This window comes from Lontra canadensis, unplaced genomic scaffold, assembly GCF_010015895.1.
Source record: "Lontra canadensis isolate GAN:19392208 unplaced genomic scaffold, GSC_riverotter_1.0 scaffold48, whole genome shotgun sequence".
In the NCBI taxonomy this organism is placed as follows: Eukaryota; Metazoa; Chordata; class Mammalia; order Carnivora; family Mustelidae; genus Lontra; species Lontra canadensis.
Genome location: NW_022631042.1, coordinates 9,063,735 through 9,077,363, shown reverse-complemented (window position 1 = coordinate 9,077,363; position 13,629 = coordinate 9,063,735). Strand labels below are relative to the sequence as shown.

The 13,629-nt window shown below is 43.7% G+C and overlaps 2 protein-coding genes across 2 annotated transcripts in view; one reads left to right on the top strand and one right to left on the bottom strand.

Annotated features, from left to right (window-relative positions):
• Window positions 1–2,373, bottom strand: part of ARMC10 (armadillo repeat containing 10) — a 37,354-nt gene extending 34,981 nt beyond the window's left edge. Inside the window, exon 1 of the mRNA XM_032873300.1 lies at window positions 2,154–2,373. Coding sequence (XP_032729191.1) covers window positions 2,154–2,292 — 139 coding nt within the window. The 5' untranslated portion in view covers window positions 2,293–2,373. The remainder of the gene's footprint in view (window positions 1–2,153) is intronic.
• A 356-nt stretch (window positions 2,374–2,729) lies between these two features.
• The window catches only part of FBXL13 (F-box and leucine rich repeat protein 13), a 236,611-nt gene continuing 225,711 nt past the window's right edge, over window positions 2,730–13,629 (top strand). The window contains exon 1 of the mRNA XM_032873296.1: window positions 2,730–2,878. Within this exon, the coding sequence (XP_032729187.1) occupies window positions 2,804–2,878 (75 nt within the window). The 5' untranslated portion in view covers window positions 2,730–2,803. The remainder of the gene's footprint in view (window positions 2,879–13,629) is intronic.

The window sequence follows — 13,629 nt, the reverse complement described above, 5'->3', positions numbered from 1 at the left end:
AAATCTTAAAAAAAAAAAGATAAAGGGGTAGTTTCAGGAAGAAGGGACCAGGAGCACCTTATTTTGTAAGGTGCCTGACTTAAGGTAAGGGTGAATTTGGAACTGGTAAAATTAAGTTTAAAACACTGACTTTGTCAGTGTTCACCAGGTTCAATCAGTGTAAGTGAGAATGTATCTGAATCCAGAAATCTCTTTCACACACAGACAACAAATTAGGCTTTGTAAGTCAGGGTAAATAAAACCTTTTTTTGAAAATTGCTTTTTCCTTTGTCCCTAAAGGGATACAGACCTTCTCCCTACTGTTTTCTCAGAGTATTTCCTTGAGTAAACTTGTACAGCTCACCCTCGAACAATGAAGAGTTTAGGGGTGCCAAAATCCATGTATAATTTTGGATTCCCCCAAACTTAACTAATAGCCTGTGATGAACTGAAAGCCTCACTGAAAACAGTTAACATTTATTTTGTATGTGATATGTCTTATGCACTGTATTATTACAATAAAATAAGCTAGAGAGAATGTTAAGAAAATCATAAGGAAAATACATTTACAGAACTGTATCTACTAAAAAACAAAAACCAAAAAACAACTCCATGTAAGTAACCCTGTGCAGCTCACATTCCCCTTGTTCAAGAACCAGCTATAACTGTAATTCCTTTGTCTCCTTAATATAAATGACATCTTTTTTTTTTTTTAAAGATTTTATTTATTTATTTGACAGACAAAGATCAAAGGCAGGCAGAGAGGCAGGCAGAGAGAGAGGAGGAAGCAGGCTCCCCGCTGAGCAGAGAGCCCGATGTGGGGCTCGATCCCCAGACCCTGGGAACATGACCTGAGCTGAAGGCAGAGGCTTTAACCCACTGAGCCATCCAGGCACCCCATAAATGACATCTTTTTAAAAGCTAAGTAACTCTCCTGCCAGTTTACAACCCAAGAAAGTCTTTCTTCTGGGCTTTGGGGTCATCTGTTTAAAATGTAAACATCAAAAAGGTGGAGCCCAGATCTCTGAATTTAGCCTCCCAACCTGGTTCTATGTTGTAACCACCTGCTTGTCATAAAGATGCTGAGAAGTCTTATTTTTCCTTTGGATAAAAGCAATTAGCTGACACAAATTGCCACGTCAATTACCAGTGAATTTAGGATGAATTATGTGTAAATGGTGCAGTCAAGCCTTTTCTTAAAGACAAGTTACTGTCTTTCTGGAAAACATGCAGGTAGTATGAAATAGATTTTACCTGCCTAGATACATAAAGGGGTGAGAATTCTCTTTTCAATCCCATTAGCTGACTGCCTGGGATGAGCACAGCAATCTAGTTTAATGCTTACTCAACAATAAAACTTTAGTTCTTTTCTGTATTTGTAGAGAGGAATTTCTTGGCTGGCAGGAGATTTCATTTTTAATTATTTCTGTAACAACGTCCATGACCGGAAATTTCCCTCCAGAACATCCAGTAAATCCTCAGAATCCCGAATGCACCAATCGGGACTTTTGGACGGCAACCTAACCATGCACTTTTTCGCCGGGAGGGTAGCCTCCTTTCCCACGCAGATAACTGTTTCAAACTGATATGTACATCGGTGTCTGTTATCTCCAGAATCTCTCTGCGACTTTGTATATGAACCGCAGTGACTTCAAGGTACCTCCCCGCTGAGGCTTGGCCGAGAGGAGGCAGAACTACAACTCCAGCTTTCCTTCTCCCAGGGCAACTGCAGACACAATTTCGTCTACCGCTCCAGGCCCCGCAACACCCACGCCACCGCAGGGAGAATCCCCTTGGTAACACAAAGGCCGGAGCAAGCTTTAACGTGCGGGGCAGTGGACATGCTTTTGAGAAACCCAGCCAATCCTCCGCTGTGACGCCGCACTCAGGCAGGAAAATGTGGGCAACTTTTCATCACGGGATTTTGAACTAAGTGGAGGCAGGAGGCAGCTCAGGATCTTACACGCACCCCATCAAGTGGACGATCAGTCCTCTGCACCTGGCTTCTCCACCTGGCCGTGCTCACGAGCCTCCCGCCCTCCCCTGGCTCGGCTCCTTTGGCCGCGAGCACGGGAAGGTCACGAGCGCCCGCTGTCTTCAACCTTCACCCCAGGGATAACACCCAGCCCCGATCCGCCGTCCCCCGCCACCTGCCGAGCATCCCGTGGCCTCACCTGCAGAGCTCGAGGGGCGCAGCCGAAACCCGCGGCCACCTTGCCGCTGCCCCCGCGTCAGCTTGTAAATGCAGTAGCAGGCGCCGACCCCGAGGATCAGGCCCGCCGCCACCCAGCCCACGTCCCGGGCGCCGCCCATGCTGCCGCCGGGGCTGGGGCGCAGCGCTGGGCCTGGCGCAGGAGGCCCCGGAGCCAGCGGATCCCGCCGCCAAGCGAGCGCGAGCTCGCGGAGGAGAAAGGAAATCGGGCCTGAGCTCCGCCTCCCGGAAACGACCCTGCCAGACTAGCAAGACCACCCCCTGCGGCCCCGGAGCGTCCCGGCGGCTTGGCAGAGGCGGGGCGGGGTGCAGGACTAGTCCAGAGCCTCAGGGACTACGCGACCCGAAGGGACCCCCCGGAGGCCGCCGCCCGAAGGCGGACTTCGCTAGCTGCCGCCGGGACCGAGGCCCGCCTTCCTCCCCCCGCCCTCCCGGCTGCTCCCCCACCCGCCGCCCCGCCTAGGGGGCGCGGACCTTACGCTGCAGCGCCCGCCCCTCCCTGCCTCGCGGTTGCCGGGGCAACGCCGGGACGCGCTAGTCCCCGGCCCCGGCGCGGCGCCTGCTTCCGGCGACGCGGAGGGCCGGCGGGGAGTTTCAGTGGGGCCTCTGGTCATGGCCTCGCTACGCACTGCCAACCCCCGACTGAGGAACTACTTCAAGGAGAACTACATTCCTCAGGTCTGCGAGGTACTGGAGCCACGTGGCGGCGGAGTTAAAAGGGAGAGGACCCCGGCGATTTCCCAGAGGAGGGGCTGGGGTCTGGCCAGAGAGCGAGTGGAGGGTCTGAGGAGCGGAATGGGAGAGGATGAAGTCAGCCTTGAATAGACTGGCCATCTGGGCTGAAGATACAGATCAGAGAGGAGAAGACAGAGGGGGCGATGGTGGCGGAAAGGAGGGGAAGGGTGACATGTTCCCCGGAGAAAGAGCGCAGGGCCCCGGGGACAGAAATCACAAACTCCAGACTTTAAGGTCTGGTCAAGAGGGGCCTGAGGACCGAGGAGGACCGCGGAAAAAGTGTTCTAGAGACAGAGGAGCAAAATGAGAAGAGTGTGGCTTTATGAAGAGAGTGGGCAGTAGTGTCCCCTAAGAGGAGGTATGGTGGATTTGGCACACGGTGAGCCTGTGTGATGAAGGCAGAAGATAGATTTCAGGTAGGCTGAGCGAGAGTGGGCGCTGAGACCTCTACGGAAGGCAGCCAGCCCTTTGCGAAGGGAAGGAGCCCACAGCCGGGATTGCCCTAACCCGAGGAGACTACCGTACCCGGTCATTAGGAGGAAGGAGAACAGGAGAGGGGTGGGTAGGTTTTGTTGTTTTGGGGGTAGGAAGCCAAGTAACTTCCATTTTCTCTACAAATATTTGGTGAGATATTTGCTAAGAATGTGTACATTTGGAGGCAGCAGAAGGGGTTTGGAGCAGAGATAAGGTATGTGGAGATTAAGGGGGAGAGAAGTCTAGGGAAGGAAAGAAGAGAGCCAGCCAATGTTGAGAGCCGTGCTCGGGAAGGTAAGTCTCTTGTGCAGTTGGGAGGGCAATTTGATAGAGCCTTTCTGAATGGTAATTTAGAAGTATTTGTTAAAATGTTAAGTACACGGGGCACCTGGGTGGCTCAGTGGGTTAAAGCCTCTGCCTTCGGCTCAGGTCATGATCCCGGTGTCCTGGGATAGAGCCCCACATCGGGCTCTCTGCTCCGTGGGGAGCCTGCTTCCTCCTCTCTCTGCCTGCCTCTCTCTGCCTACTTGTGATCTCTGTCTGTCAAATGAATAAATAAAACAATCTTTAAAAAAAAATGTTAAGTACATACACCCTTTGACCAAACATTTCACTTCTAGAGATCCGCTTCAGACATAGACTTTCACTGTATCCGGAAAGCTGTACAAGGGTATTCATTATTGTGAAAATAGCAAATAACTTATATATGAATAAGGGAATGGGATAGTATATAAAGTATATATGTATTTTTTGAGAAGAAGAGCTTTCCAAGACATATTTTATTTTTTTAAGATTTTATTTATTTATTTGACAGGCAGAGATCACAAGTAGGCAGAGAGGCAGGCAGAGAGAGAGAGAGGAGGAAGCAGGCTCCCTGCTGAGCAGACCCCGACGTGGGGCTCGATCCTGGGACCCTGGGATCATGACCTGAGCCAAAGGCAGAGGCTTTAACCCACTGAGCCACCCAGGTGCCCCCCAAGACATATTTTAAAAGAGGAAAAATAATGCAAGTTGCCCCAGAAGTGTCTACTACAATGTAACTACTCTGATTTCGTATACATATGTATATGTGTGTATATGTATATGTAGGTACATATATCTAGCTACATTTAAGACAATAATGCATGCATAGAACATACGCAAAACTTTTAAAGCAAATGTTTGGGGGGCGGCTTTATTTTTTTTTAATTTTTGCCATATACCTCTGTATTGTTTTAATTTTTTTCTGCTGAGTTTCATTCATGTTTTACTTCCATACAATTATGTTTGAAAATATGTAGAGAGCATGGTACTCATCTTCCCCACTGAGTGATTTTCTTAAGTAACAGTCAGTAAACCAGATGTAGGTATAAAATAAGAGTTGACTTCATCCAGGTTAGGCGTTTGCCAGACATATAGTTTGGAGGGGCGGTGGTGGCGAAGGAGCTAAGCTTTTTAGAGTGTCTGAGGGATGGGCGGAGGGACTAGGTGGGAAGGGAGAACAGTTCCTTACACTGATATATGGGCAGAAAGTGGAGGTTCCTAAGGATTAAAGAGGGGTAGAGGGAGTAATGGAGGGAGGGAGCTGGAAGAGTAGGAGGGTAGGGGTCAGAAAGTGGAATGTTTATATTTAAGATTTTAGGATCGAGCTCTTCTGAGTGATGACTCCGTCTAGATTGGCTGTGGAGTAGTAGCAGAAGTGGACTTGAGTTGAGGGTCAGGGAACATCAGGAAGTGATAGCCTCTCCTCATCTTGCTCTCCACTTGCCATAACACTAGGAGGCTGGTAGAGGATCCTTGGTCCCTCCTTTGGGTACAAACCCCCTTTGCTCTCCAGCCTACCACATTGCTCCCAGAGGAGAGAGGCCTTCAGTAGAGCCCTTTGCCTAAGGCGATATTGTCATGAGGAGTCCTTCTCTCCCTTCTGGTACCACATTAGCAGTAGGAGCAAGGGAGCGGCTTTCCGGGGCCCACACTCCCACCTTAACCTGGTTTCCTGCTTCACCTAGGAGACTATCAGGATGAATCGCCCTGTGCCTCTTAAGCCTGCATAGTTCTTCATCTGATCCAATTTGACAAGACTAAGGATCTTCTAAAACCCATCTTCTGCAAACTTTGGAAAACGTAATTTTTTTTTATCATAGATTTCCTGTATACTCAACCTCTTCTGAATTTCACCTACCTATCTTAAATAAAACCTGAGTATCATTTCCCTGCAAATGCTTGCACAGAGGCTGATTGAAAAACTGAAACAAAACACCCTGCTTGACTTACTGACTTAAATACCGATTCTATTGATTGATACTTGTCATCAGTTTTACAACATTTTTGACCATTTTCAAATAATGTTTCTACCCAATTCTCTCTTCTTCTTCTGGGACTCCAATCATCAATATGTTAGGCTTTTTTGGGTTTTTTTCCCCCCTGTTCTGTTTTTTTCCTTCTTTTTCCCTTTGTGCTCAAGCTTGGATATTTTTCACTGATTTTCTTCAAGTTTATTGATTCTGTTTTATGCTGTGTCCTGTCTACTATTAAATATATCAAATGGATTCTTAATTTCCAACAGTATATTTTTCCATTTCAGGATTATCAGTTGATTCTTTTTTATAAATTTTGATGAAAATTTTGCATGTTTTCATCCGTTTTATCTATCATTTCCTGTTTTCTTTAAAGTGTTATTTTAAAAATCATTGTTAACATGAATAACTTTGAAGACTCTCTGAATGGGGTAATTGTTGAAACTGAGTGATGGGTTCATAGGCGTTCATGATACTCGTTTACTTTCTGTATGTTTGAAGTTTTCCATAATAAAATGTCAAAGGATAGCAATGGCTGGGTGTTTTTTCTCATAATGTACATAGCTAGGGATGGATGCTAGACAGGTTTGATTGGGCTGTGTAGTTCTTTTCTATTTGCTCGTTGTATCAGTTATACATGGCCTTGTAATACAGCTACAAAATTTAGTGGCTTAAAGCAGCAAGAATCATTTCGTTTACTCAAAACTCTGAATTCTGAAAGGTTTTTCAGGGAGAGCTTGTCTCTGCTCCATGTGGTACCATCTGGGGTGGATGAACAGGAGTTAAAGACCCACTTTCAAGATGGTTTGCTCACATACCTGGCAAGTTGGTGCTGGGCGTTGGTTGGGGGCTGAGGGTCAGCTATGTCTGTGAGCCAGGAGGCTTGGTTTCTCCATATGGGCCTCTTCATGAGCAACTTGAACTTCCACACAGTATGGCAGCTCGGTTCTAAGAGCAAGCTTCTCCAGAGAACTAGGTAGAAGTTATACCACCATGTGTGACCTCGGCTCAGAAGTCAACATAACATTATTTCACCGAGATTTAAGAGGAAGGAATATAGACCCCACTTTGTGATGGGAGGCATATTAAAGTCACGTTGTGACAATAGCCCGTGGGATGGGATATATTGTCATGGCCATACAATTAGCCATACATGGCTTGCTCATACAAGGGGAATCTGGGATCAAGTTGTAGTTACAAGCATTATGTGGACAAATAAGATGGGAATCATAGCAGTGTCACCCAGTAAGTGGGTTTCAACCCTTCTACATATTTATCCCTTCTTTTCCTCTTCCTTTCTGTGTTCCCCAGGAGTAGATGTACATTGGACATTAAAAAGTTGTCCACACAATATGCGTTTCCCTCTTCCTTCTAATAGTTCTTATATTCTTCTATAACCTCCTTCTTCCCCACATAGACCATATGCTTCAGGGAAACTGACTATCTCTGTCCCTGGTGGTCCAGCCCTTATTGGCTTACAACAATAAGGTTCTCTGGCCACAGTGTGACAATGTGGGTGGTGGTAATCATGAGAGAAGGCAAGATGTGATCAGGCCAGTTGATGTCAGGTTGCTGGTTGGAGTGCCAGGACAGAGATATACCATCTCTGGATGTCCATGGGGAAGTGTGCAGCCCTGGGAGCCACTGCTGATTATCCCGTGCCCACAAGGAGAAATAGTTTGGGATTCCTAGAGGTTTGTACACCCATCTCAAAGACCGTTGGATTGTATGTTCAACTCATGTTAGTCAGATAACATTTTTTGAACAACAGATCAGGGTCTTAGCACCAGCCAGCCTTTTTTTCTTGGGGGACAGCAAGAGTGGTAAGGAGGGAACATCAGACCACTCCATCAGCAAATGTTTGCTGGGCATCTACCATGTGCTAGTAGAAAATTCCTCAATGGCTTTAGGCACTTGGAGCTGTGAATCTGAAGCTGTATTTAGCCCAGATGTTTCTCTTGCATTCTCTGTGCATTTATCTATTTGGGTGTCCTGTGAAACACTAAAGAAACATAAATGGGTGAAGCTAATTTTAATAATATATTTTATAAAACCAATCTGTCCAGAATATAATCATTTCAACATGGACTCAATATAAATATAATCATATTAAGTCTTCAAAATTGGGTGTTTATTTTACACTTAAACAGCCCGTCTCAATTTGGACTAGCCATGTCTGAAGTACTCAATAGCCACATGTAATTAGTTCCTACTATATTAGATGGTGCAGGTCTAGACTATATTAACATATTTAATAAGCTAAGGGAAATTACCCTGGACCCAGAAATGATCATTGTGTCTCTAAGGTTGTACTTTTCAAGGGCACAAGGCTTCTAGAACTTCAGGAAAAGCCTGAGTGGCACAGTGAGGGTGGAGGGGCAGTCTAATGGCCAATCAACATGGTCTCCTCCTTCCCAGTGATCAGCGGGGTCACATGTGGGACAGCTGTTCTCACACCAAAGGAAATTGATGTCTATTTTCAAATCTAAAAAATAGAAATAGATTTTATTGTGAAAATGAAAAAAGTGATAAAAGCATTCTATCGATTGAATGTTCTGTCTACCCAGATTCCTATGTTGAGACCTAATCTCCCATGTCATGGTATTGGAGATGAGGCCTTTGGGAGTTGATTAAGTCATGAAGTAAAGCCCTCATGAATGGGATTAGTGCCTTTATAATGGAGGCCTGAGGGACAGCTCTCTCCCGTCCATCATATGAGAGCACTGTGAGAAGTCTATGAACCAGGAAGCACCTCTCACCAGACACAGCATCTTCCCGTACTTGGATCATGGACTTCCCAGCTTCCAGAAATAAATTTCTATTGAGAAGTTTCTGTTGTTTATAAGTCACTCAGTCTATAGTGTTCTGTTGCAGCAGCCTGACTGGACAAACTGTTGATGTGGTTTGTTGTTTCAAACCACAAACCCCTTTAAACCCACAGTGGAGGGGTGCCTGGGTGGCTCTGTCAGATAAGCATCCGACTCTTGATTTTGTTTTCTTTTTTCTATTTTTTTTTTTTAAGATTTTATTTATTTGACAGAGATCACAAGTAGGCATAGAGGCAGGCAGAGAGAGAGGGAGGAGGAAGCAGGCTCCCTGCCTAGCAGAGAGCCCGATGTGGGACTCGATCCCAGGATCCTGAGATCATGACCTGAGCTGAAGGCAGAGGCTTAACCCACTGAGCCACCCAGGCAGCCCCCAACTCTTGATTTTGGCTCGAGTCTTGATCTCGGGGTCATGAGATCGAACCCCGACTTGGGCTCTGTGGTGGATGTGGAGCCTGCCTAAGATTCGATCTCTCCCTCTGCCCCTCCCCCCACCCACCCTGGTGCTCATGTGTTCTCTCTCTCTCTCTCTCAACAAAACAAACAAAACAAAACAAAATAAACCCCATAGCTGAGAAGGACTCTAGGGGAGACTTTTGGTGACACAGATGGAGATTCAACAAGTGGCCTTGGTTCAGTCCTTCTGAAGTTCTCATTCTCTGGGGTTGTCTCTTTTTGGATACTGTTATAGCTACCTCCCTAATCCTATCTAGATGAAGCCCATCCCAATAAAGGACAAATAAAATGTATGCAAAATCAGAGATGGCTAGTGTCTTAGTTTGCCTGGGCTGCCATAATAAAATACCATTGTATTGGGGCGCTTAAGTCACAGAAATTTGTCTTCTCATAGTTCTGGAGCTCAAAGTGTGAAATGAGGGTGCCCACATGGGTGGGTTCTGGTGATGGCACCCATCTTGACTCGCAGACACCTGCCTTCTCACTGTGTCCTCCCACAGCAGAGAGAGAGCAAGCTAGCTAGCTGGTGTCTCTTTTTATAACAGTGCTAATTCTATCATGAGGACCCTATTCTCATGACCTCATCCAGCCCTGAATACCTTCTAGAGGTCCCATCTCCAAATATCATCACACTGAACACATAAATTTTGAGGGAACACAATTAGCCCATAACAGCTAGTCAGTGGAAGAAAACTCCTATTTAACCGCACTGGCAAAACAAAGTGTGGATGAAATGAATTACTGTTTTCCAGCCATCAAATCAACAAAAATTAGAATTTTATAATTATCAGTGCTTGCAAGGTAAAATGGACACTCCCATTGGCTGTTAATGAGAGTATAAATTGATAATACCTTTTTAGAAAGCAACTTTGAGATATGTATGAAGAGCTTCAAAACATACCTCCTGGGGCCTGGGTGGCTCAGTGGGTTAAGCCTCCGCCTTCAGCTCAGGTCATGATCTCAGGGTCCTGGGATACAGCCCAGCATCCGGCTCTCTGCTCAGCAGGGAGCCCGCTTCTTCCTCTCTCTCTGCCTGCTTCTCTGCCTACTTGTGATATCTGTCTGTCAAATAAGTAAATAAAATCTTTAAAACAAACAAAAAACAAACAAAAAAACCCCATACCTCCTGATTCTATATTCTTACAATCTATCCTAACAAAGTAGTCAGAGCTGAAGATGTGTACATTTCATCATTAATAGTGAAAATATTACATCATATAATTTTTAATCATGGGACAAATTTTGAAACAACTTAGATGGCCAACCATTTAGAAGTTATAAAAATTTATGGTACTATTGTTTGTAGTAGATTACCAACCAACCTCAATACATGATTTTTTTTTTTTAAATTTTAAAGAAGATTTTATTTATTTATTTGGGAGAGAGAGCATGAATGTGGAGGGAGGGGCGGAGGGAGAGGGAGAAGCAGACTCCCCCCTGAACAGGGAGCCTGACACTGGATGCCATCCCAGGACCCTGAGATCATGACCTAAGCTGAAGGCAGACGCTTAACTGATTGAGCCACCCAGGCGCCCCAGTACGTGATGTTTTGAAGAATTTTGACCAGACGTGGAAAAATGTTTCATAACCGAGAAAAAAAAAGGGATAACCCCCCGAAAAAGATATACAATAACAATACATAATCCTCATTTTAATTTGTAGAACTATAATTTTAAAATTTAATTTGTAAAAAATATATGCCTTGTGAAAGACTGAAGTTAAAAGTTTTTTTTTTTTTTTTAAGATTTTATTTATTTATTTGAGAGAGAGACAGTGAGAGAGAACATGAGTGAGGAGAAGGGCAGAGAGAGAAGCAGACTCCCCGTGGAGCTGGAAGCCCGATGCAGGACTCGATCCTGGGACTCCGGGATCATGACCTGGGCCGAAGGCAGTTGTCCAACCAACTGAGCCACCCAGGCATCCCTGAAGTTAAAAGTTTTATTAGAAGTTATTTCTGGTGGGCAGGATGATGGTTGATTTTTATTTTCTTTATATTTTCTCTGAATTTTCCAAATTGCATAGACCATATACTATTTTTATAATCAGAAAAAAATGTTCATATATTAAAAGAAAATACTGAAATGCTGGCCTAAATGTAGGAAAAAATACCCCCTTTTTTTTTTGCTTTTGCATACTGTTACCAAATAAACTAGAAAGCAATAAAGAGCACAGGGAGCAGAAAAGCATTTATTACTGGGAAGCTCCGGTTTCTCATCCCAGGTGCAGCTGGCTGGCCTGTTGCTGGCCTGTGTCTGGTCTCCCTGAGATGAGATCCCTTTGGCTCTGGCCACATGACTGAGGTCTCCTGGACACCTCATTCCTAGATGGCTCAGTGTCTGCCCCAACTAGCACCTTCATAAAACTCTCTCACTTTGGTTCAGTTTGCAGGCAGGCCTGTGTGTGCCTAATTGCATGCTGGTAGATTCCAAAGGTTTTTTGGTTCTGTGTTAGCAGAATCTCAGGCTTGTCCTGACTCCTAGGAGGAATGTTCTACGGCCGGAGAAGGGGCATTGGAAGAAGAGAGCTCTGCTTCTTCCCTTTCCACCCATCCTGCAACATCAAAGAACAGTTCTGGTCCTATGTGGATATATTTTGGGATTCTCATGAACTTGGAGGAGGGGATTAAAGATTTTTTTTTTCCTGATTTCACAAAATGAATTTGAAATCACTATGATTAATCACCACAGTTGTTTTCTGTCCCAAAATAATATCCTCTGCCATGGTTCATAGCCTCATGTTGCAACAAGCTGGTCTATTTCCATCATGGACCACCAGTATCTAATATGCCCTCCATGTAATCTACATGTACTGTTTGTACAAGAGATAGAAACATTGAGAAATAGAAGGGTTTTTTTTTTTTTTTTAAGACCTTGGAGGCTAGTATTTTTTAAACTTTAATTCTCGGTTTGAAATAAATGAACTGATTGATCAAATACTTGTAAATCTGGGCAATAAAAGTTTTACTCTCTATATACCATTTTAAATTCAGGAAAAGTATATTTTAGAAATTCAAAGGTTTTTAAAAAATGTCTGCCTGTGGAGACTCAGAGCCTGCACCTAGATGGAACTGTGGGAAAACTGAGAATTATCTTTTGGTTCTTCACTCAATTTCTGACAACTCTGAAATACTCACCCCACCACTGTGGACATCTCCTTGGATATATTACTTACAAGAAACATTTGTATATATGTATTTATGTATGTATGTATGTATGTATGTATGTATTTAAGACTTTTTTAAAGATTTTATTTATTTATTTGACAGACAGAGATCACAAGTAGGCAGAGAGGCAGGCAGAGAGAGAGGAGGAAGCAGGCTCCCCACTGAGCAGAGAACCTGATACAGGACCCCAGGATCATGAGCTGAGCTGAAGGCAGAGGCTTTAACCCACTGAGCCACCCAGGCACCCCGAGACATTTGTATTTAAAAAGATATTAAGATGGGGCAATACACGATGAAGCCTTATTGGTAGAATTTGGTAGAATTTCAGACATACTTTGTCAGTAATATTTAGAGATCAGTTTCTCTCTCTGTTTTCTACTAGTCAGGAGCGAGCACACTGCGTATAGACAAGGCCTAACCCATGGGACCAGAGATGGGGGAGATACTATGGGTAAAGTGTCTACCAAATTATTAAACATCTACATGTAGTGGTTGTCTGTGAGAGCGGAAAAGTGTTCTTCAAAACCTAAGATCGCATTTCTGTTTAAGACTCAGTTTGCAAAACTAGATATTCCCAGCAGAGGGCGTATTTAAGTTACAAATCATGATCCTTATGCAAAGTTTTCTATTTTTAGAAATACTATAAAACTTTTTAAATTTTTATGATATTTATGTTTTATGTTTCTCTCGTGATTGATCCCAGTTTGTACATAAATGCAATTTTTAAAATATTGCATTTATTTTATAAATATATAAATGCAATTTTTATAAATTTATTTAATAAATTTATTATAAATTTATTTATATAATGAATTTATAAATTTATTATAAATTTAATATATTATAACATATTATATAATATATTTTAATATTTAATATATTTAATATTTAATATGTTATATATTTATGATATAATATATTATAAATAAATATTTAATAAATTTATTATAAATTTATTTTATAAATACATAAATGCAATTTTAAAAATATTGCATTTATTTCTATATCACATAGACTATTCCTGGGTATTTTCTTTTAGGGACTAACAGCTGCTAGCTAAATATTTGCTAGAGAGGCAAGAATGAGGAGCTATTGGCTATGGGAGCAAGAGACTGACAGCCAATGTGGGACAGAAGGAACTAGATACCCTGACTCATTTTATGGGACCTTGGGGCTAACAGGTTGTGGCTTCTCTTGAGGGCAGTTATGTTTGCTGAGTTCCCTTAGCCCAGTCCCCCATTTCACAGATGTAGTTCCAGAGGCAAATTCGTGGAACACTTAAATAACCAAAAAAGTATATAATTATCTTTTTCTCCAGTAGCAATTCACTTGTCTAGGGATTCCACAGCTGGTGGGTCCCTCCCTGTCGGGCCCGGTGCAATCCAGCAGGTAACAGAATCCTTGTCTTGCTCTCACTTCGTGGAGACTGTCTCCTCACATGTCCACTCTGCCTTAAAACCCCTCAAGGGGCATCTTCCTCTCCCTGAGGTCCCTCCTGAATGGCCAAAG